The following is a 23,585-nucleotide window of genomic DNA, read 5'->3' as shown; positions in this document are numbered from 1 at the left end:
CAGCAGAGGACTACAGAATTGCTCAAAAACAGGCAGTCGCAGGCTTGGAGGCTGCAGGGAGGCAAGCTGTGGTGTAAAAGACATTACACCAGTTACAAAACAGTTACTCAAGTACTGTACTTTTTTAAGATACTTGTACTTTACTTGAGTAGTTCCATTGTGTGTTACTTATACTAGTGGTGAAGAAGTATTCAGATCCTTTACCTACAGTGAAAATGTTACTAAGAAAAATGTCCACTGTGACTGTTACACTATGATATATTATATCATGAGATTAATGTTACTAATGCATTATTGTAAAAGCGGGATAATCTTGTTGTTGTTGTTATTGTTGTTAATGTTAATACATGTACTTCCACTACTGCTTCATACATACATACCATTGCTTTCACCTTTTTACTGGACACATTTATCTGATTGTTACATACACAGTTCGCAACTTTACAGAGTTGACAAACTGATCATTTGTTGATCTTAAAACATGTTATGTGTTGAACTAACCAACAGTATACAGTATATATCCTTCACTGAACCATTCAAATGAATATGCACGTGATGATGATCCAGTAACATACAGTATATTATAATATAATACTCTAAAAGGGGCCATTAAACATCATTAGCACTTTTCAAAGTATTTTTATTTGACTTTATTGCAGAACTTTTGAGTATTCTCTTCAGTGTGGGTTTGTGACTTGCTGAAACAAAATTGCACCTCGTTAATAAAAGAAAAACATAAAGAAAGTCTGGAGTTGTAAAGTATGATTCATACAGACAGATGATTCATACTGTTTAGATTTGGAGTGACAATGAGGTTTACTGCAGGTGTAGACATTGATGGATCAGTTTATAGATCCTGCTCAGAGAAATACTGAAAGTCACTGTGTGAAACCTTTTTTGTTCTTTGGATCAAAAAAGTGTTGTTGTTTTTTTCTGTAATCAATACTCCTGTCTTGGTGTCCTAAAATCAGACTGAAAACAACACATAGATTGTCCCAATGCTCACTGGGATGGTCTTATTGTTCACCAAACAAAAAACAATGCCAGAATGCCCTGAGAGATGCAATTATTACATAAAGATAGTGTCTTTATATAAATATATTATATATAGACTTTCAAATGTTACATTTTCTGGCTCAATCCTTCTTTTGCTGATGAAAACTCGTTCAAGTTTGTCTGCCAGCGGTCTTGTGCAACTCGCTCCGTCAGCTTAATTTGTTTGATCAAAGATTGATAAAGTTTATCTGATGGAAGTTCAGAAGAAAGCTTTATCTGATGACTCATACGGGATCTGTAAAGGAAAGATCACTTCAAACATAAAAGTGAACTTTATCCAACACACTGACAAAATTCATATACACTCAAAAAGTAGTTGTTTAATCCATACTTGCACATAAACCTCATGTATTTAATCAATTACGTATGAAGTCAAGGGGAACTTCAACAGGAAATAAATGTCTTATTCAAGTGTTTATTACGTTTTCACCGTGTCTGTTTGTTGGTTGGTTGCTGTGTCACCAGGATTACATAAAAACTACTGGACAGATTTCCACAATACTTGGGTAACGCATGGGTCTCGGCCCTCAGTCAAGTTTGATATTTGATTAGGCTTGATTAAATCAAAGGGGACTGTTGGGCCATTGAATAAAAGTAATGCATTTCAAATGAGTTGTTTTGCCTCCTGTAATAAATCACACATCAAGTTATTTCATTCAAACACATTGACTCGACTATGCATGAAATGTGACTCTTTACATTGAATTTGTGTAATTGAATTAGATGGAAAATTTCCAAGTAATTAAAATACTGATTAAAGGTGCAATTGTAGTTTTGGGAAGACATTTTAATAAGAAGAAAAAGATCTTCATTAACTGATGTTTTGTTTATACCTAAACAATCTAAATAAACAAACTCTCTTTGTTTTCATGACTGAATAAACAAACTGACCTTAAAGGACAACACAAGTTCATACTGTTTTACTTTGTTTATATGTGGTGGACCCTGCCACCTCTCTAGCTTCAAACAGTGTTCTGGGGACCTTAATTTTCCTCTGAGAACAGCTGTTTATTCAGTTATTGACAAAATAAATATATTATTACTTCATTAACATAGTAAATATTAAAATTCTGAGTTTGAATTTCTTCTCCAAAACTACATAGTGCCCCTTTAAGGTAAATTATTTTTTGAGCGTATATTTGTATATAATCTATGAACTTGAACAGAAGCACAGCGTGTTTAACTACCATTAACAGTCTGGCAAAATGACACATAATGAATGAAGATGGAGCATGGAAAATTAATTACTGTTGCCTGTGTCAGTGTTCTCCATCTCACTGTGGGGGCTGGTTTTTCTTTTCTTTCTGTGGTACATCTAAGCCTTCCATTCATTTTTAGTCCAAACAAGATTTCTGTAGATATCAACTCCTCCTCCTCATGTGTAGGGGGAAAGGCCTTGAGCCTGGGGCCATCTCCGAACTGTCGAGGGAAAAAGACGAGGATTTGCTCTTAAGTCCAGACAGGCAGGAAAAATAGCACAGAGCCCAAGGTCAAATGGATTAAAAGGATTTAAGAGCAGAACTATTTAAGTAAGAGAGGGGAGAGCCACAGGTTGAAAGCTGGTACAGATGTTCAGAGAGTGACAGAAGAAACAAGGTTCAAGGCAACAACTGTTCTACAGGTACGTTCACAAACAAGCTGCTGAAGATGTGCTAATGATTCTGTCGTAAAGTTGTAACAAAATTATAAGATTATACAGAGTTATGCTGCTGATTTAAACTTTGATTTTTCTGTGGAAAAAGATGATGAAACCGTCAAGTTTATAAGAAAAAGAACCAGTGTGAAGAATTCCCTTGGATTTGAATAATATCTTTATGTATACACTACGTATCGACAGGTAATTTAAAAGTATCGTATGTGCCAATATGTATATGTGTATATATGTATATATGTATACATATATGTATGTATATATTGTATATATATATATATATATTATATATATATATATACACATATATATACATATATATATGTATGTATATGTATACATATATATACAGTTTAGTAGATGGAAAGTTAATTGCAAAAAGTGTCTAAACTGTGTAAATGGTCATTGATATTCTCCTTATGTTCTGCTGGCATTGTTAAATGATATTTTCGAACATGCAACTTGAAGAACATGTAGTGAATGACGTACATTAGTCAGAACAGCTTGTATCATATTTGATAGACGTGTTTCTGAGACATCGTAGACGTAGAACAGAGGAGGACATGTTTCAAAAAGACGTATTGCGATTACATTTTTTATATGTTGTAAAAAATTCTCAAATGTCATACTTGAGTAAAAGTTAAGATATGTTAAAATATGGCCTTTATAAATGTGAAGTAGTAAAAGTAAAAAGTCTTTAGGTATCTTATATTGAATGTTATAGACTGTAAACTGTGGGCTAACTGATTATCAGATCCAATATTTTGCATTTTTCTAATCATCAAAATCAGTGTTTTTTAAATCTGATTTTGAATAAAATAAATGTAAAAATCTGCAACTGTGCCTCCAATGCAACATGCCACTTCTAAAGTAACATGTAACTAAAGTTGTCAAATAAATTTAGTGGAATAAAAGTACAATATTTGCCTTGAAAATGTAGCAGAAAATGGAAGTACTCAAGTAAAGCATAAGCACCTCAAAATTTTACTTAAGTACAGAACTTGTGTAAATATACTTAGTTTGCTTTCCATCACTGCATGCAGCTTGAAGAGGGAGTTGTAAAAATCCGTTTTTATCATATTTGACAGACAAGTTTGTGAGACTTCACAGAGGTAAAACCTCTAGGTTCCTCAAGGACGTCGTCTTTTCAAAAAAATATGTTTTTGCTTGAATTCTTAAACTTTATCTTTTTATGCTTTTGACATGTGTCAAATAAAACCATAAACTATCTGTAAGGTTATAGGCGTGTGATTTGGGTGAACCAAAACTTGAAGTGACTATGAGGAACTTTCCGTTTTTGTTGATTCATTTTCTTTGGACAAAAGAGAGACCGCAGGATGGATCGCAATGAGAGAATGTATTTATATGTGATTTTATATGTGATCAGACCTGAGCACAGGCATTAAGCATAACTATAAAAATAGCAGTCTTTTCTCTGATGGTCTCATTTGCTGTTACAGGTCATTAATAATCATCAGAGGAATCATGCAACAGTTTTATAAACACTTAAAAGTTCCTGGTAGTCACTTTAACTCTTGGTATAAATACAAATCTGAAGGTAAAAAAATGAATTTCAGTTATTAGAGGGACTCAAAAAAACTATTTTGGTTTCCAGTCTGAATATGAATTTGGCACAGCTTACAGTCAAACCTTATCTTCTCTGTTACATAATTCATTACAAATTATACACACATGCTACGACCACTACTCATAGGGCTGTATTAGTAGTTTAACAAACTGATTTACACACTGATTCAGATTTGAAAAGCTTAGCTGCTCAGGATGATGTTAGAGATAAACCACAGACGATTTCATTCATGAAGATACGAATTTAAGGAGGCACAGAGGTGAAACATAAATCACCTCCTGTAGATATAAAACCACCTCTAACATGACAACACAGTTCCTCGCTTTAATCCACATTAACCTGTTGGGGCCTCTGACATGGTCTTAAAGTGTCTGATGTGAGACCTGATCCCCTCTTGTGGCAGGCGTCTGTGCTGCACCCGTCAGAGGATGCAGCTGGTTGTCATGGCAGCAGTGCTAGTGCTGGCGGGGGCAGGCCAAGGCTGCAGATTCGGCTGCCTTCCAATCAGCGTCAGCATGCCGGTGGAGAGCTGTGGCAGCAACGAGTTCATCCACACCACCATATGTGCAGGACAGTGCTACAACGAGGTAACGGATCATTCAAACCTTGAACACACTGAGTTATTGGGACTTATATTCATGAGGATGTTAAACTTCACTCTGCCAGCTGATCGAGCTCCAGAGTATGTTTTCTGTCTTAGATAAGCTTGAGGGAGTTTTTCCATTTAATTGATTTCACCTCAGTGGAGTTTAATACAACCTAAACACACTCAGTAGATTATCAATTAAGGAATGTCAATTCACATACATTAAATGGCAGACAAGTTTTTTTTATTATTGTTTTTTTTTATTATTTGTCTTTTTTCCATTCTCGCCAGACATGTTCGCTAGTTATTTGCTTTTATTGGACCTGCTCATCTCTTTATTGTTATTACCACATTTAATAACCATGCTTGTAGCCGTCTAGTTTGTATGATTGCAAATTAAGGGTATCACCGGGAGCACTTTATAATAACCATCATTAATAAATTACAAATTTATAAAATATTAAACTTTAGTTGTAGTTATTTCACTGTTCACAAACAATGAGATGCTTTATAAACCATTTATTGAGCAATTGTAAAGGTTTATGAACAACAGTTGCAACTTATCCAAATAATGTCTATAGATGAACTACATAGGATTTATTAGCTATTTACAAAGTATGATAAATATCAGTTGAAACTTTAAAGGGGCACTTAGTAGTGTTGGAGTAGAAATTCAAACTCAATATCAATGAGGTAATAATACAAACTCAGACATATTTATTTTTCCATAACTGAATAAACAAGTTGTGAACAAAGTTGAAAATAGTTTGTTTATTTAGTTTGTTCAGGCATATTAAAAAAAAGTCGATGAAGATCTTTCTCTTCTGATTAAAATTTAAAAGTGCACCTTTAAAGTAAACAATTGTTTAATGAAAGGTTTGTCAAGCATTTATTTTTTGTTAACAGTGAAATAACTGTGCTCGGTCAGTTTTCCCTGATAACGATGGTTAACGATCATGAACTGACATGCCTCTGAGTTAGCTGGACTTTAGCTACATATACATCATTTTTGCATCTGATGACCAGTTTGATTAAAATAATGCTTTTCATATCTCTGTTCTGCTTGCAGAGAGACTGAACAAATATAGGGAGCTGAACAAAGTTTATGAGACTGAAATTGAACTCATTTGATTGCATGTCCATTAAACTATGACATAATTGTGGATTAACATCCATTAACTGATGATCTATTAAGTGTTAACTAATAACATAAAGTCAGGAACTTCATCTTTTCATAATCCTGAGTCATGAATTAGTTCAATATTACTTAATTATATGACGTATGCCCTTTCTATAAAGTGTTAGACTTAAAATTCATAGCATTTAAAACATAGTGTGTTTCAAAACCTGCCAGTCACGTACAGGTCAGAGCAGGTTATTTTCATTTTTCAGTGTTAGACAGCCCTTTGTCTCAGTTTGGATCAAGCTCTGTCTCTTTATCAGTTTGTGCCTGTGAGTGCAGGCAGAGGTCAGCAGTTTACGGTAATCTGTTGTTGGAAGGCTGAAGATTTTTATTTAAAGATATAATATGTAACATAGTGCATTTTGTGTGCATTTTGTTTGGTCAGAATAACTTCCATGGAAACATCAGCTGATACTTATGAGAGTGAGGAGGGAAGGTGGAAAATGTGACTAAACATTGATAAAACTTAAATATTACATTATATTATACATCACATCGTCTGTGAACCTTTCTGCCTGAGTCACGTCAGATAGATTTTCATCAGCACTGGTGGTTGTTTAACAATGAAGACAACAACTCCCATGATCTCCCGTCTTTTGTTTACATTGTTTAACTAGTGGCAGAAATGACATACCGTGCTTTTAAAACGTAAAATGGCTTGTATTAAAGTTCTTGCTCTTTTTTGTTAATATTGTCATGTTATCACAAATCACGAGGTTGCATTTATATCCATGTTCTTCAATCATATGCTGTCGCCTGTTGGTGTCCTTGACAGGATCCAGTCTACATTAGTCATCATGACTGGGCTGAACAAAGGACCTGTAACGGGGACTGGTCCTATGAGGTGAAACACATTGATGGATGTCCGGTGGCCATCACCTACCCTGTGGCCAGAAGCTGCGAGTGTACGGTGTGTGACACTGGAAACATGGACTGCGGGCGCTTTCCTGGAAATATCCCCAAATGTCCGCCCTTTTAAAGAAACCTATCGTCTGTTCTACGGTTACTTATCATCTTTGGTAACTTGGTACTTATAAATAAATAATAAACAGAAAAAAAAAAATGAATGAAGTTTTTGGGTTTTGTCTGTCATCATGGACACAGGAAGTAGGGGTGCTGAGAGGGCTGCAGCACCCGCTAAACGGCATTGTAAGAACCTTTTATTGATTGTCCACAACTTCCTTTGATCGTCAAGCCTAAAATAACTTGACAATTTTCTGGTTAATCTGCCAAGTGTATGAACTACACTGCAGACTGGAGTGTCTGTTTACTGTGACTAACGAGCAGATCCGCATTACATATGCTCCTCTAGACTATGAGATGTCTATATTCATGTATAACATTTGCTGAATTAACAAGAAGGACCAAAAAATTAAGAATTTATCGTAGAAAGCATTATACAAAGATTATAACGTTTGTCCCAACTCAAAAACACACAAAATTGAGAGATTTTATAGGGGAGTCTGGGGAATTTCTTTCCCTCCTCATCTCCTTGCTGTTGTCGACTGCAGTTGGTGTGGCTGCTTTGACCTACAGTGTAGTATGTTGGTTTTCACATGTGCTGTCTTCTGTTTTCAAATTATTATACAATGGTTACACAATATACAAACATTTTCGTTAATAACTATTAGATATAAGTTATCCTGGCGATTCCAATTAATGCACAAAAAAAAAAACATGAATGTCACACACCATATACAACGTATTTATACAGACCAACTTCTCAGCACCCCCAACTGTGACTGGAAAACATCATTTTACCAATGAATAACAGACAGGGACGCTGTCTGTCATTCATTGGTAAAATGATGTTTTCCTTTTCTATCTTGTACGGTTGCAAGAACAGAATTGAAATCATAGGTCAGCTATTATCAGCAGCACATTTGAGCCTCCTTTGTTCCTGCTCTGTTCTGCAGTTAATACCTCAAACACAGAGGAAATGTCATAAGTCAGTGCTTAAGAAACTCTGTAGTGAGATAGGAGAGAAGCTTTAAAGTATTAAAGGCCGACTGAGAGATTAAATGTCTCACCAATAGTTCTGCCTCTGGTCCTGACCAAAGTCACTGATCCCCAACATTCAATAATCCTGAGATTCAAACTTTCATGCTCAGAAGGGGAGGTCATCCTGGAAGAAAAAGAGCCGGCCTCACCTCTTTTTTGACAGGTGGAAATGAAAATATAGAGTTTGCGGTTTTCCAAAAGCTCCACTAAAGTGCCTGCTGATCAGTGGCTCTCTACAGGATGCACTCAATTTAGAAAGAGCTCAGCAGGCAAAACCATCCTCTCATCAGGACTCTTACAATGCAGTATATTGTTTGGATGAGGCAGCTACAATGTCAGGAAGATAATGTTTAGGATATAATAATGTGTGCATGCATAATGCAACATCAGTAATGCTCCTGAGCCATTATTGCAATCGGACTGTGTGTGTGATGATGATCTTGACATCAAGACATAACTTGTCAGTAAATTTGCCAATGGTGCGTTTAAGGTGTAGGTGTATCTGTTTAATTAATTCAGTATTAAAGGTGCATTATGTAGTTTTGGGGAAGACATTTTAATCAGAAGAGAGAGATCTTTATTGACGAACTAACTGAATAAACTCTCTCAACTGAATAAACTGAATAAACAAACTCAGCACATTTCACATTGTTTTACTTTGTTTATATTTGGCAGACCCTGCCACCTTTTTATTTTGTAGTTCTTGTGGTGTTTTTTTGTTTGTTTGTTGCTGTCTTTTTTTAACATTGGACAGAGTCACGCTAGCTGTTTCCCCCTGTTTCCAGTCTTTATGTTAAGCTAAGTGAACCGTTGCCGAGCTAAAGGTTTATGAGTGACACATCATCATTTGTCGACTCTCAACATGTGTATTTCCCAAAATATTGAATTATTACTTTAAAATAGGTGCACAGTACATTTGGTATCTTTACACACTAGTTTTCTCTATACCAATAATTTCTAAAATATTGGCCATTGTTCCCTCGTTAGCAGTTTTCAGACACAGTTTGTGATTGGCCCTGAGACACGGACATGTCATCGGGTAATGGAGACAACTGCTTATTCAGCTGCCTTAAACAGCAGGACATAGCAGCCTTTATTTGGCTTGAATAAAAATATGAAATATTCTTTCACTCGGTACGAAAGTCAAACCACAGCAGTAAAATAAGTGTTTGCTTTTGCTCCTCTGGACTGCATCAAACGGAGGAGTTTTAGTCCAGAAACTATCCGAATCCAAAACTCCACAAAGGCAGAACTAATGAATGTCTTTGCAGAGAAATGAGAAGGAGAATAAATCATCTCTCCACCCTCAAGTCCACTGTAGACTGTCATTGTTTCTGTAACACAGCACAGAAAAGGCTTGTTTTTAGCCAAAAGCAGGTGCAGCCTCGGAGTCTGCAGATTGATCTAACATCTTATTAATCCAGAGACACGTGTGGACCCGAGGCCCCTGCTAACGACAGAGAGCTCACTCATTAACCGGACAAGTGGTTAATTAATACCTACAGTGTTGTGACTTACCAGCTTTACCCTAACTTGATCTTTTTTAGTGTGGACAGGCGCTGATTCAGGCTCACTCTGTAATGTGTGGCAACATTAGTGCAGTGAAGGAATGTCATTGAGAAAATCATCATGTTTTAATTTGTTTTAGTTTTTAATGATTGCTCTGAGGCATAACAGTGATGATCCTGGTGGGAGGGAGCAGGACTACTCAGTTACATCTATTTTTCTAAAACGTGGGAAAAAGGGAAACAGAAAGAAATGTTTAATTTTATTGCTTGTAAAATGGATTATTAAAGCTCAAATATGCTAATGAAAGGAACAAAATAATGACACTATGGGCTTGTTGTGACAGTTTAGAAACTTTTTAAGCAGCCCAGTCACCAGAATAAAATGTTGTACGTTTTATACATATCTTAACATTTCCTCTAAATGAGACCACTTTGGCACCACCATCTGCTTCCTGTTTCAACAGACAAAACTGTTTGACCCTCGGGACATTTTAAAGCATGTCTTTGTGGCAACAAACTTGGGTATTATTAGTGAGATGTTTTGACATATTCCAGCTGTGTTTGTCGTGACTAAACTATATTATATCAAGTCAAAACATGATATTTTCCAAAACCTAACTGATTGATTTTCGTGCCTAAACCAAACCAGAAAACCTCAGGTTTAAATTGAAAATTAAAAACTTGGGTTGTTTCAAGGACTGCAAAATTATTGTTTCAACATAAATGGGCACTCCTTGCACTTCCATACAGATTCACTAGAGATTAAATAAGTAACGGTCAAAATTGATCCTGCAAGGATAGACATTTCCAATAATGCAACTCCACAGCTTCTTAAATCTGACATCACAAGGGTTAATTTTATTTGAGCTGTAAAACTCCCTCCAGAGTCAAGAAGGACATTCTACATTTTTTTTCACTCCTTATAACAAGAAAACTTTAAACTCATGAAAATCTGGCCTCTAACTGCTGCCTCAGAAGGAAGGTGTTGATTATAACAACTGTATTGTGTCCGCCCAGTCACTATAATAACATGCTGGCATTGTACATTTCTGCAAACCGTGGATATGCGAAATTTGTACCTTTCATAAGTATCACATTTCTACAATACGTGTCATATCACATTCAGATTAGATGTATATGAGTTGACTTTCATATCAAGAGGAGGGATGGGGGTGGCGTGAAAGCTGCTAAGCAGGAGGTCGCTGTTCAAGAAGGCGTCAAACGTTCTTAAGCGTGAAACGACTGAATATTTTTATAGATATCGGGACATTTTAGTGGCATCAAAACACGAGTTTTCCTAACCCTAACCAAGTGGTTACTGTCCTCAACATTCCCAGACCGTAAGCACAGTGCTGTTGCAACATGCAGTCGAAAAATGAGTGTAAAGAAATGGAAAGGACGTGTGTGTGGTTTGCACAAACATACTGTACATTGGCACTCTTTATTCTGGCAATTAGGTTGACTTAACCTGGAGTGATTTCAAGTCCGTGCAACTGTGGAAAAAACTTCGATATTTCAGCCAGCCAGTAAACTGCAGGGGTCAAAGCCAATTCCCTAACAAGTGAGACCATCAATGAAATGATTAATGATAGAAAAGGGATTGGGGAAAAGAAACAAGATTACAGGAAGTATTTTTGTACCTAGGAAGAAAACATATGAGAGAGGGAGCTGAAGTGTTAACTTGACAGACAAGGGCTCAGCTTTTTGTTTGGAGGCTGAGAGAAAAAAGAAGTTGAGACTAGATGCAGCGATGACCGACCCTGGAGGCGAAGCTGACCTTAGTTGCTTGTGGTGGAGGAGTAAAAGCTGGCATCTAGAGATAGACTGTGACCTGAAGGTATACAGTGTGTGAGGGTGCTGCTCTCTTAGCCTGTACTATATCACAACATCAACATTTTTTTTATTTTAGAACAAGCACCCTGAGGCACACAGCCAGCTGAGGGAGAGCAGGATAGATGTGACACGAATGAATCTCAGGAAGATGGAGGTAAAGTAGCTCTTTTCTAGAAATATTGCCAATTAAGTGGCATGAGAAGGGCACAAATCTCCAGCAGTGCTGAATAATTCCCCAAAGACATCATTTCTATCACTTACAGCTTCGCTTAAATTGAATTAATCGATCCCAAACCCTCGAGCTAAAGCTGGAAACCGATCTTTGTTATCTCTGTCAGTTTCACAGTTATGGCCAAAAAAGGGACAATAATGGCCGTTCTCATATCTGACTTGATGCCAACCTCTGATCATTCGTTCTTTGGCCAGTAATTTACAAGTAAATCTGATGTTTTGCTTAAGAGATATAAGCAGCTCACAACCAACAAACCTTCTTGCCAAAGGTTTACATTTGTAGATTTCTGCCCCTTGCTAAACAGACAAAAACAGGAAAAAACATTCATTTGGGGCTGGAGGTTATTATTTTTATTCAGTGAATTATTCATTTGTACAAATTATTTAGTCTTCAACTTAACAACCAGGATTGAATCAGCAATCAAAACCCAAAGATATCATATTTATCATGATAAAACAGAATAAAGCAGCACATTGTCACATTTAAACCAGTTAATATTTGGTATTTTTTTAAGTTCTTGGGATGAAAATGTCAGTCGGTCCACCACTTTGGTCTGTACTGAAATATCTCAACAACAATTCGATGGATTGCCATGAAGTTTTGTTCAGACATTCATACTTCCCATCGAAATGAACTGTAATGACTTTTTATTCACTGCATCAAGCGGAAATTTTAAATTGTCATCCAGGAACAAAAAATACCTGCAAAACAAATGACATTCCCATCAGAGTCAGCTTCTCTTTGTTAAAGTGCTAATTAGCAAGTTGGCCTGCTAACATGTTAAACTAGGACAATGAACGTGATAAATACTATACCTCTTAAACACAGCCCAGTCACCAGAATACAATGTTGGCATTTTACATTTCTGCAAACCACGGATACCTTCACATTTGTAGGTGGCATAGGCTTTCCTAACTTTAACCAAGTCATGAGCACATGGTAAAGTTAGAGTTTACCTCAAAGCATAGCTATACTACACAATGCAGTCTTTATGTTTGATAAGTAGTTGAAATGATTAATCAGTTATCAGAACTGTTGACAGAACCACTGAATTTATTCAAACAAGCGGGCAATCCATCTGATTCTTGATACAATATACACTTAACTGCACACACACACTTAATAGGAGTGAATGATGGGACAGCCCCATCACTTCATCTTCTCTGTCAACATCCAGGCAGACCTTCGACCTGCTCACCCTCATGTTCATAGATTTTGTTTCAGCCTCACACACACTTGCACACACTCGCACACAGGCTCTTCTGTCACTTCTCCAGTTCAATGTGAACACTGCAGGCTGGATGTCTGCTGACAGATTTCAGTTCGTTCAGGTCACTGGTGTCCTTTAATAGCGGCTTGTTTTTATCCCGCAGCTCCCTGGAGGTCTGCGCTCTCCTCTTTCTAATGACTGCTGCAGCCGATATTTAGATAGACATTTTATCAAGTTTATAGACGATCCTGTCGCTCTGCTGGAGGGAGGAAATGGACACGGTCATGTAGTGTCAGGCTATGATGAATTTTTCCTTGAGCTGAAATTTTTAAAAACCTAAGGACAAAAGATATTTTAGAGGGTCCAGAGTGAACAATTATCACCACTTTCTTGTATTAACGGCTGTTAAAAGCACCCAGGGCTCTAAATGGGCACATGAATTTATACTTTATAGGAATTTGCAGAAGAAAACTGTTTAAATTTGGAGGGAAGTTACTTTGCTGATTTGTCTAAACCTGCATCTGTTTCTACAAGTTTTTTGAGTATGGTATCCTGTTCTGGCAGCTTGAATTTAATTAACATGTGATTTAAGCCAGTGCTGGTGTGTGTGCTGAAATGTTTAAGAATCAGAGCTGCAGTCATCCACAGAAACAGCAGTAATTTATTCATTCCCACAGCAACTGAGCTGCTTTGTGTTGGCAAATGGAATTATGTAGCCTATTAACAAGACTAAGAATCTACAGCCATTCTAGTGGCTCTGTGAGGCTCTGTTAAACCTCAGAGGTGCTTTAAGCTAATGTCAGCATGCTAATGTGAATGTTAGTAGTTTTGTGGGTATGTTGGTCATAAAAAATTGATAATAAAATGTAGTGGGGAAATTACAATTTGAAACTGATGATGGTGCTCTACATAAATTCAAATAATTGCCAAAGTTTTTAAAATGAATCTTCTACTTTAGTGCTCAACAGTGGAGCCCCCCCAGGGCTGTGAGCTCAGCCCCCCTGTTCACACTCAAAACCCATGACTGCACTCCCAGACATCAAGAGGCCTCTATTGTTACGTAGCAGAGCATAAGTGATATTGATGAAGTGAGATGTCTGCAACAACAAAAATACTTGCCAAGGTTTAGGGAACTGAAATACTTGGTTAGGTTTAGGGAACTTAATGCTTGGTTAAGCTGAGTAAACTAAATACTTGGTTAGGTTTAGGGAACTGAAATACTTGGTTATGTTTAGGGAACTAAAATACATGGTTAGGTTTCAGGAACTAAAATAATTGGTTAGGTTTAGGGAACTAAAATACATGGTTAGGTTTAGGGAACTAAATACTTGGTTAGGTTGAGAGAACTCAAATGCTTGGTTAGGTTTAAGGAACTAAAATACATGTTTAGGTTTAGGGAACTAAAATTCATGGTTAGGTTAAGGGAACTAAAATATTTGGTTAGGTTTAGGGAACTAAATGCTTGGTTAGGTTTAAGGAACTAAAATACGTGGTTATGTTTAGGGAACTAAAATACATGGTTAGGTTTCGGGAACTAAGCTGCACGGTTAGGTTTAAGGAACTAAATGCTTGGTTAGGTTTAGGGAACTAAAATACATGCTTACGTTTAGGGAACTAAAATACATGGTTAGGTTTAGGGAACCAAAATGCTTGGTTATGTTTAGGGAACTAAAATACATGGTTAGGTTTAGGGAACTAAAATGCATGCTTAGGTTTAGGGAACAAAATGTTTGGTTAGGTTTAGGGAACTGAAATACTTGCCGAGGTTTAGAGAACTCAAATGCTTGGTTAGGTTTAGGGAAATAAAATACATGATTAGGTTTAGGGAACTAAAATTCATGGTTAGGTTAAGGGAACTAAAATATTTGGTTAGGGTTAGGGAACTAAATGCTTGGTTAGGTTTAAGGAACTAAAATACATGGTTATGTTTAGGGAACTAAAATACATGGTTAGGTTTCAGGAACTAAACTACACAGTTAGGTTTAGGGAACTAAAATGCTTGGTTATGTTTAGGGTACTAACATACATGGTTAGGTTTCAGGAACTAAACTACACAGTCAGGTTTAAGGAACTAAATGCTTGGTTATGTTTAGGGAACTAAAATGCTTGGTTATGTTTAGGGTACTAACATACATGGTTAGGCTTATGTTGATGAAGGTTCTCAGTCATCCAGGTCATGGTAAATCTAGGTGCTGTATCGTAGGCAACTGGACTTGTTTCAGTTTCTTGAAGACATTTCACCTCTCATCCAAGAGGCTTCTTCAGTTATAACTGAAGTTCTAACTTCCACCTAGATGGTTAGGTTTAGGGAACCAAAACGCTTGGTTATGTTTAGGGTACTAAAATACATGGTTTGGTTTAGGGAACTAAACTGTTGGTTAGGTTTAGGGAACTAAAATGCCTGGCTAGGTTTAGGGAACTAAGATTCATGGTTAGGTTTAGGGAACTAAAATTCATGGTTAGGGTTAGGGAGTTAAAATGTTTGGTTAGGTTTAGGGTTAGGGGAACAACACTAACACAGCAATATCAGAACATGTGGACCTTAACCACGTTGCTAGTTTGTCTTAAAACATGACGTGATGATTCAATTCCAAAACATCACATATTCATTGTGGAGACCTTTTAATACGTGGAAATCAGGTAATATTTGAAACTCAATGAACTCAATAAACTTCTCTCCAAAATGCCCTGCTGTTACTCCAAAAATCAACATAACAGTGACTAATGTGCTTAATATTCCTGCCAGCAGTCAATATGAGAGAGTAGGTGTTTTTGGAGAATCTCCTCTACTTGGAGCTGGTGCAACACTTACTTTGCCACTGAGGAAATATTTCAACTTCAACTTAAATCTGAGTTTGGAGTAAAACTTCAGCCGCTTTGATGAATGGCTTGTTTGCATCGACTCGCTCTCTGCTTTCATCGACTGGGTTTTATAAATATTAATAAGCCTCATTTATATGTAGCCTTTTATAAAAGAAGAACCATAAAATGCATTATGGAGATAGTAGCAAAGAAAACATTGCTGAAATAACTGAGAAATAACATATTTTTATTAGAATTACATTTATTAAAACAACATAGTTGTTGTGATGTTACGGTAAGAGGACTGCACACCAAATTTTCATACCAGACAATGATTTAATTTGCATTAATATCCACCATTGTAATTCCTCAAAGTTCAGATTTGGCAGGAGCATGTTTCCCAGCCATCGCTGCCAGTGATCTCCTGAAATAAGCACAGGATATGGAGGCAAAGCGTGACTCTTGACCCAGAGCTGAGCTCAAGGACAGCTGGATGTGTATAAATGAGACATAACTGTCTGAGCAGTTCTGCAACTCTTTCCTTAGCCGACGTGATGAACTGCTGTGTCATGCTGCTCGCCTGCTGCCTCTGGTCAGCGTGTAGGAGGATGTAAAAACACAAGTCCTCTAGTGTCCAGTCTGTGATAATCAGGCAAAAATGACCTAATGGAAATAATTAATTACATTTTTAAAGGGCATTAATTTACTGGTCGGATTAATGGGATGAATCACATACTCATTAATTAATGTCTTTACTTGTTAAAAGGACTTCATATAACATCACACTGACGGTGCTTTCTACAGCACACATAAAGAAAATATGACTTTTAGCTGTCAAAAAAGAGCGTATGCTGTGATTGAGGAAGGATTAGTTACCCTACACAGAAAGTAACTAAATACATTTGCTCAAGTACTGTAATATTTATCTTTTCTGCTACTTTATACCTCTTCTCCACTACAATTCTCAGGCAAAACAGTACTTCTGACTCCACTACATTTAATTGATAACTGTAGTTACTGGTTACATGGCAGATTTAGTTTAATACAGAATACAATCAACAAAGAAAATAATGCATGAGTATGTTCACTTTTGGTACTTTAAGTATTATTCTACCTCCTTCTATCCCTGAACACTGGACTGATGTGGAGAGGGAGTGAAGGTTGGGCCCTGACCTTTGAACCACTGGCTTTTTAGTCTTTTCCCCACTGAAGACAGAAGATTCTGCTAATTTAGTGTTATACAGCAGCTCCTGAAGAAGAACTGGTCATGACATTTCTCAGGGATCTTGCTGAGCTTTGTGTGTAATTTTCCAGATTAAGAGTTCTGACTGTGATGAGCTGTCCCTGAAGATGTTTCAGTGTCTGTATCTCAAGAGAAGTCATACATGTGGAGATATTCTGAAGCTTTCATAAATCTTGCAAAAAACAAATAAATAGTCCTTATAACAGCTACTGAATGCATATTTATGATATTAGATTTTCGTTACACAATTATTGAAGCCGAAAGAAGTCTCGGTAAGGATGATATCGCAATATTTAAAGAAAGTCTAAAGAATTTGAAACACTGCTGCACAGGCTTTTTTCAGGTGCTGGTAGAGTGTCTAGCTCTTGTCTGTTACTGCATCTACTTCTTTTTCTCTTTTATGGCACGTAACAAACAGCGTTAAGATGCCTCACCGCCACCCACTATGACAAAGTGAGAAGGGAAATAAATGGACTCATAAATGTCACGTTAAACCAAATGCAGTACAGACAGTGATGTGAAACCCTTTATGTCTTTATAACTCGTCAAATCTTTGTGTCCTGATGTCAGTTGCCTATTTCAGATGTATTTGCGTTCTGACATATCGTCTCTTCTGTAAATAATTTAAGCAGAAAGAAATCTAAAATGTCTTAAAGTACATTAACCACAAAAATGGAAGTAACTCCAGCCCAGTCGGCAGAATAATATGTTGGCATGTCTGCAAAACACTGATATGTTAAATTTGTAAGAGCTCAATTATATTCAAATTACATGTAGACAAGACAGCTGCCAAGCCAGAGCCCACTGTTTGAGATGGTGTTTCACTGCGTGTTTGCGGCAGCAAAACCAGGTATTTTAAGCCAAAACATGATCTATTCTTCACTCTCCCTAACCAAGTGGTTTTTGGGCCTTAACATAACCAGACCATAAGCAGCGTTGTCACAACACAAATTGGAAACTAAATCTGAAGAAACGTAAGGTTGCAACATAAAGAAATTTAAGTTTCAAAATATCAATTCGTCGAGACAAAGGATTTCACGTGAGGCAGTGGACGTGACATCAAGTTGTTCCCACCTCTGCAGATGTTCCAGCAAATCAAGATGGCAGACTTTAAAAAAAAGGGTTTATTAACAAAGAATGCACGGAAAGAATCAGCAGCGTTTTTACAGCAGAATAAAATGGAAAAATATATTTTTTTTTAAAGGAAACAAGAAAAACAACAGAAGCAACAAACTGTACATTCAGAAGAATACTTAAATTGCTCAGCATCATTTTCTACCACAGGCTGTAGCTGCAAAACCTGATCAATATCAGTTAAAATTATTGAAGATTATTGAAAACATCACAGTCTTGAATAGTCCGTCAGTCTGACTTTGCAGCTGAGTTCAGGGAAAGAGCACAAACACTGATACCTTGATCGAGCATTTGAAGCCTCAAAAGTCACTGCTATCTAAATAGCAAACTTGTTCCGGATGATCTCTCCACCCTCCACCTCCACCTGCTCGTACAGCCACTTCCGGTCGCAGCGACACTCCACTCCACACTTCCGTGAGCCACATTCGGGGCAGGGGTAGAAGCAGCCCATACAATCCACATCCAGACAGTCGCACATGTCCTTGCTGTTGGAGAGCAGGCGGCCTTTGTTGTCGTACACTCTGCTCTTGGCTCCGAGGCTCTGCCTGCATGCACGAGATGAAACATGGACGTGTATTCACTGTCATGCAACAATTTCATTTAGTTTTCTTTAAGTATTTTCCTCTTGCTGGTTTTCTTTTATTACTGTTTCAGGTTGATTTATATCCAACAAAACAAAATGATAACAGCTGAATAAAAACACTGTACACGTTTACATCTCTTAATGATTCAACACTGTCAGTATACAGCACTCTGGCACTGACAATTAATATAACAAAACATTCTCTGAGGGGTAAAAACTTGGGGACAGTTTTGTCTTTCACGGCATTATGAAACAATGATCAAATCCACATTCAGCTTGAATTAATCTCATTAACAAACCCGGTGCGCCTAAAGGAAAACGTACCTTCTGAAAACTACTATGTGATTAATACAGTCAGATTGGGATGTTCAGTGGATTCCAGCTGTTTTGTCATAAAGTGTTTCAATTCATGCAAACCGGTGCCTCACACACACACACACACACACACACACACACACACACACACACACACACACACACACACACAGTCTCACCTGTCAGACATTTGTTTTCCTCCACGGCTTCCTCGTCCACCCTGTGACAAAGGAAATGAGTACATTTTATTCTTAATATTTGTGTTTTTAATTGATTTAAAATTTATTAAAATTTATTAATGATTATGACTTGGGAAAAAAAATAGTGCCAACTATTTTGTTCATCAATTAATTGATTCAGTTATTTTTCGAGTCAAAACGTCAAACATTTGCTGGTTCAAACTTCTTAAATGGAAGGATTTGCTGCTTTTCTTTGTCATTCTTGATAATAAATAAAGAGTCTTTGGGTTGGACAAAAGACGTCACTTTGTGCTTTAGGAAGAGAATTTTACAAAAAGATTTCACATTTCATAAACCAAACAATTAATCAGTTAATTTTGAAAATAATCAGGGGATTACTACATAATGAAAATAATGTTTTGTTGCAGCCCTTTTTGTTCATAATAGAAGTAGAAGAAGCAGCTGCAGTAACATCAGTGTGCAGTTGTGATCATGGCTCATGAATCTCAACAATGGGAACATTTTTACATTCTCAGGTTATTTTGCGTGTCTAAAAATTATGGCACCACGGGAAGTTAAATGTCACAGTTTTTTTTGTTTCCAGGTTTTGGGCCATTTGCTACTTATAACTTAGGGTATCCTTGAAAAAAAGGTAAAAAGCTTGTAATTATACACAATTTAAAGTATGTGAGTTATCACATTCATACGGTGGATTTATCTACCCACAGTACTGACAACAGTAACAGACACACACCCTCATTCCTCCTCTTTTGTCTCTGCGTATACCGCCAACATCTCTCACTCGGTCTCGCTCGACTTGTGTTCCCAATGGATTTGCTACGTTTGTCTCCTTTGGTACCACTCCTCTTTTACGAAGTTCAATCTGTGGAAATATCAGTTATTTATTCATTTAATATAAAAGTAAAACAGGATGACTTGTTTAGACTGAAAACAAACTGTAAGAAAGGAATCCACACCTTTGATGAATCCTGCACAGTGGTGAACAGGGTGGGCACTGCATCCTCTCTCAGAAACTGTTTGCCATTGTAGTCCCTGAAGCAGTCGATCCGGAAATGCTCTGAGCAGAGGCAGGTGTTGGCAGTTGGGACAAAGTTTTTCATCCCCAGGCTGTGCACCCATTTGCTGGAGAGCTGTGGCTTGCTGAGCGGAAACCTGATACACAGGAGAGAGAGGAGATGGCTTCAAACCAGGCCGCAGGTTTCCAACCATCACAGCTGTTAAGGTAATGTCTCACAAACCTAACAGTAACTGGACGCAGTTATAGGGAGGGAAATTATGTTTTCTCAGAAACATAAAGCATAATTCATAGCTGTCTTAACAACACACCAAAATCTGTAAATTACATGGTCTTTTTATCTTCATTTTATCAAGACATCATGAGTCCGAAAGGGTTTGGTGTTTTAGTGCAGGTTTGTTGAGTCTTTGCACTAATGTTATTAGTATTTCTTCATATCTTTTATTAATCATTTATGTTTCAGTGGGTTATTATTGCTACAGCCCCACCAATGCTTGATTTTTAAGGCCAATACTGATATTAGGGAGCAAAAAAAAAATAAAAAAAATCAATAGAAAGACCAAATATAACCTTTATTTGCAATGATCCCTCAAATGTGTTTTGTAATGAAGGCAGGCTATTTTACTTTATTTTACAGGAAATCAATAAACTTTATTGTCCAAAATGTCATCAGTGCACTGAAACAGTAAAGTCCACCGGGAATTAAATAACTATAAATCACTCCAAGCAGCATGTTCTGCATTATAATCTTGATAATCTCATTATAAAAGAAAAGTTTTCATATCGGTGCATATCGAACTGATACCTATATATCTTTGATAGGCCAATATAATATATATATAATATATAATATAATATCAGCCAACCGATACCTCGGTCAAGCTCTGATTACTGCCTAATATTACTTTATGTCAATCTTTATTACACAGCCAGAGAGCTTTTTTGTAACCGTGTAAACAGCAAATTTGAAAGTTGGTATGTGCTTACCTTGGTAAGCATCAACATAAAGCACCTGATACAGTTCAACTGGTTACCTGTCAGGTCTGTTCACTTTATCAGGAAAGCCTGAGTCAGTCATAGGTGATGAAATACAGCAGTGGACGGGCAGTCTTTATGACGTATTATTGGATTTTAACTCAAATTTTCTATATTTGTAAATACGTTCAAAGTGTTCAATGATGGTAAAGTTGTGTGCTATTATGTACCTGAATAAGCATGTTGCTATGTTGTGCAATCAGGACCAATTTAGCCAAAACGGATCAAATGAAACACTGCATTTTCTTTTTTTTAAAAAGGCAAATGTCTGTGGCTTAAAGGGGCACTATGTAGTCTTGGAGAATAAATTCAAACTCAGAATTTTTATATTTAAAATATTAATGAGGTAATAATACAAAATCAGAATATTTACTTTTCCATAACTGAATAAACAAGCTGTTCTCAGAGGAAAATAAGGTCCCCAGAACACTGTTTGAAGATAGAAAGGTGGCAGGGTCCGCCACATATAAACAAAGTAAAACATTAATTGTGTTGTCCTTTAAGGTCAGTTTGTTTATTCAGTCATTAAAACGTAGAGAGTTTGTTAATTTTGGCATATAAAAATCAGTCAAAGAAGATCTTTCTCTTCTGATTAAAATGTCTTCATCAAAACTACATAGAGCACCTTTAAATCGCAAATAGATACAGTTACTTAAACGTGCTCATTTTTCATGCTCTGGTATGATTTAGCCACATTGGCGACTATCATCACTAAGTGTCCAGTAAATGCACATTAATATCAGATAAGATGCCACCGAGAGAAGTGCACGATGTTACTGGTAGGTAACATGAGGCTGTCACAGCTCCGAGGGCAAACCATGATGCTAGCTCGGATGCACCATGAGTTAATGTTAGTTAAGCTACACCAGGACGCGCTCATTGTTAACGTTGAACATGCAGTTATAGCGTTACTTTGAAACTTAAAGTGGCCAGGAAGAAATATAGAGTATGGAAGAACAAGTTAGTTCATTTTAAAGAAAAGTTATTCAAGACTGTGCTGTGCCATATTAACGTAAGAGCTAACTAGACACTTCAGCTCCACCGGCAGAAACCTACCTGTAAAATCGTATTTCCGACCCTTTCACAAACTTATTGTTGCACCCTGTAGCCGCACAAATGACGGGCATGGTGTCCTTTTTGTCGGAACTACGCAATAATACAAAAAAACTGTCCTACAAACAGCTACTTGTGATTGTTTTCTTTCTTCTTCTTCCTCGGCGGACTAAAATCATGGACGTTTTCTTCGCTTGAACTTCCTGTTTGGTCTTTGGCGAGTCTGCCCTCTAGCGGCGGCACTGAGGATCAGCATTTCCCTTTTTGTCAAAGAGGAGTGAACAAAGCTGTCCAGGTCTGAGACACAGCTCTGAACATCAAAGCTGCACTGTGTGGTTTTGTGAAGACATTTTAATCAGAAGAGAAAGATCTTCACTGATGTTTTTATTCCTAAACAAACTTAATAAACAAGCTCTCTTTGTTTTCATGATTGAATAAACTGAATAAACAAACTGACCTTAAAGGACAACACAGTTTCATACTGTTTTACTTTGTTTATATGTGGCGGACCCTGCCACCTTTCTAGATTCAAACAGTGTTCTCGGGACCTTATTTTCCTCTGAGAACAGCTTGTTTATTCAGTCATGGAAAAAGTAAATATTCTGATTTTGTATTATTACCTCATTAATATACTATACTAATGTACATTCATTACATAGCATTTTTGCTATTCACACCGCATCTCAGAAAAATGTATATGATTGATACACTGTTTTACTCAAACTATGACAATCCAGTATTATCCAGTATTTGAGAATACTGACAGTGGCCATTCTTGTTGTATAACTATGACTTTTTTTGAGTACATGTTGCTGCTGATACTTAAAAAAATGTTTTTTTTCCTCTTAAGTGAATGTTTCCACACTGGGGTATATCCACATTTACATAAGCAAGGGATCTGAATACGTCTTCTGCTACTGCTGGTATAAATATGACACTGATTAGTGTTGTATCTGTGTCCAGTAATTCATCAGTGTGTGCATATACGGAGGTATAATAGATGTTTCTCATGGATTATAAAGGAAGAGGCTGGTTGTTTTTCTTTTTCAGACAAACACACTCAACCTTTCCTTTGTTATTTCTAATTTAGTTCATTGTACTGGGTGTAAGATAAGATAAGATGGCTCTTTATTTATCCCTTCAGGCCTCTGACAATTTATGTAGCCAACGAATGACAGTAAACTTGATAGATAGATGATAGTGTACACTGAACACTATGGGTATAAATGCACTGACAGTTGTAAAGTCGGGAGGTCTTTGTTTTATTGATGTGATGTGTCTTGTTTTTGTTTTTAATACAGTGGACATGTTTGTGTTTGTTGAGACGTGTTTCCTGGCTGGACAATGAAGTTATTCA

The 23,585-nt window shown here is 36.9% G+C and overlaps 2 protein-coding genes across 2 annotated transcripts; one reads left to right on the top strand and one right to left on the bottom strand.

The window, feature by feature from the left end:
• The first annotated feature begins 2,611 nt into the window (after positions 1-2,611).
• On the top strand, positions 2,612-7,116 carry LOC140994901 (gonadotropin subunit beta-1-like). The gene is made up of 3 exons (XM_073464737.1): positions 2,612-2,677; positions 4,699-4,882; positions 6,840-7,116. Exons 2-3 carry the CDS (start codon positions 4,724-4,726, stop codon positions 7,041-7,043), a joined length of 363 nt encoding a protein of 120 aa, XP_073320838.1. The 5' UTR covers positions 2,612-2,677; positions 4,699-4,723; the 3' UTR covers positions 7,044-7,116.
• A 10,886-nt stretch (positions 7,117-18,002) lies between these two features.
• arl14ep (ADP-ribosylation factor-like 14 effector protein) lies at positions 18,003-22,424 on the bottom strand. Its single transcript, XM_073464524.1, has 5 exons — positions 22,232-22,424; positions 20,082-20,277; positions 19,859-19,987; positions 19,105-19,145; positions 18,003-18,572 (listed from the first exon to the last, which is right to left on the bottom strand). Exons 1-5 carry the CDS (start codon positions 22,300-22,302, stop codon positions 18,344-18,346), a joined length of 666 nt encoding a protein of 221 aa, XP_073320625.1. The 5' UTR covers positions 22,303-22,424; the 3' UTR covers positions 18,003-18,343.
• Positions 22,425-23,585: the final 1,161 nt, after the last annotated feature.

Source organism: Pagrus major, chromosome 4, assembly GCF_040436345.1.
Source record: "Pagrus major chromosome 4, Pma_NU_1.0".
In the NCBI taxonomy this organism is placed as follows: Eukaryota; Metazoa; Chordata; class Actinopteri; order Spariformes; family Sparidae; genus Pagrus; species Pagrus major.
Note: the sequence above shows the minus strand (reverse complement) of the source record. Positions and strands in the feature narration are given on the sequence as shown.

What these genes read in the sequence shown, in the direction of transcription:
- LOC140994901 (XM_073464737.1), top strand. Translation starts at nt 4,724, where the DNA reads ATGCAGCTGGTTGTCATGGCAGCAGTGCTAGTGCTGGCGGGGGCAGGC. An exon ending in CAGGACAGTGCTACAACGAG is followed by an intron (nt 4,883 to 6,839) that starts GTAACGGATCAT and finishes TGTCCTTGACAG; the next exon opens with GATCCAGTCTACATTAGTCA.
- arl14ep (XM_073464524.1), bottom strand. Translation starts at nt 22,302, where the DNA reads ATGCCCGTCATTTGTGCGGCTACAGGGTGCAACAATAAGTTTGTGAAA. An exon ending in ACAAAAGAGGAGGAATGAGG is followed by an intron (nt 19,146 to 19,858) that starts GTGTGTGTCTGT and finishes CCTTTGTCACAG; the next exon opens with GGTGGACGAGGAAGCCGTGG. An exon ending in GGAAAACAAATGTCTGACAG is followed by an intron (nt 18,573 to 19,104) that starts GTGAGACTGTGT and finishes TCGTGCATGCAG; the next exon opens with GCAGAGCCTCGGAGCCAAGA.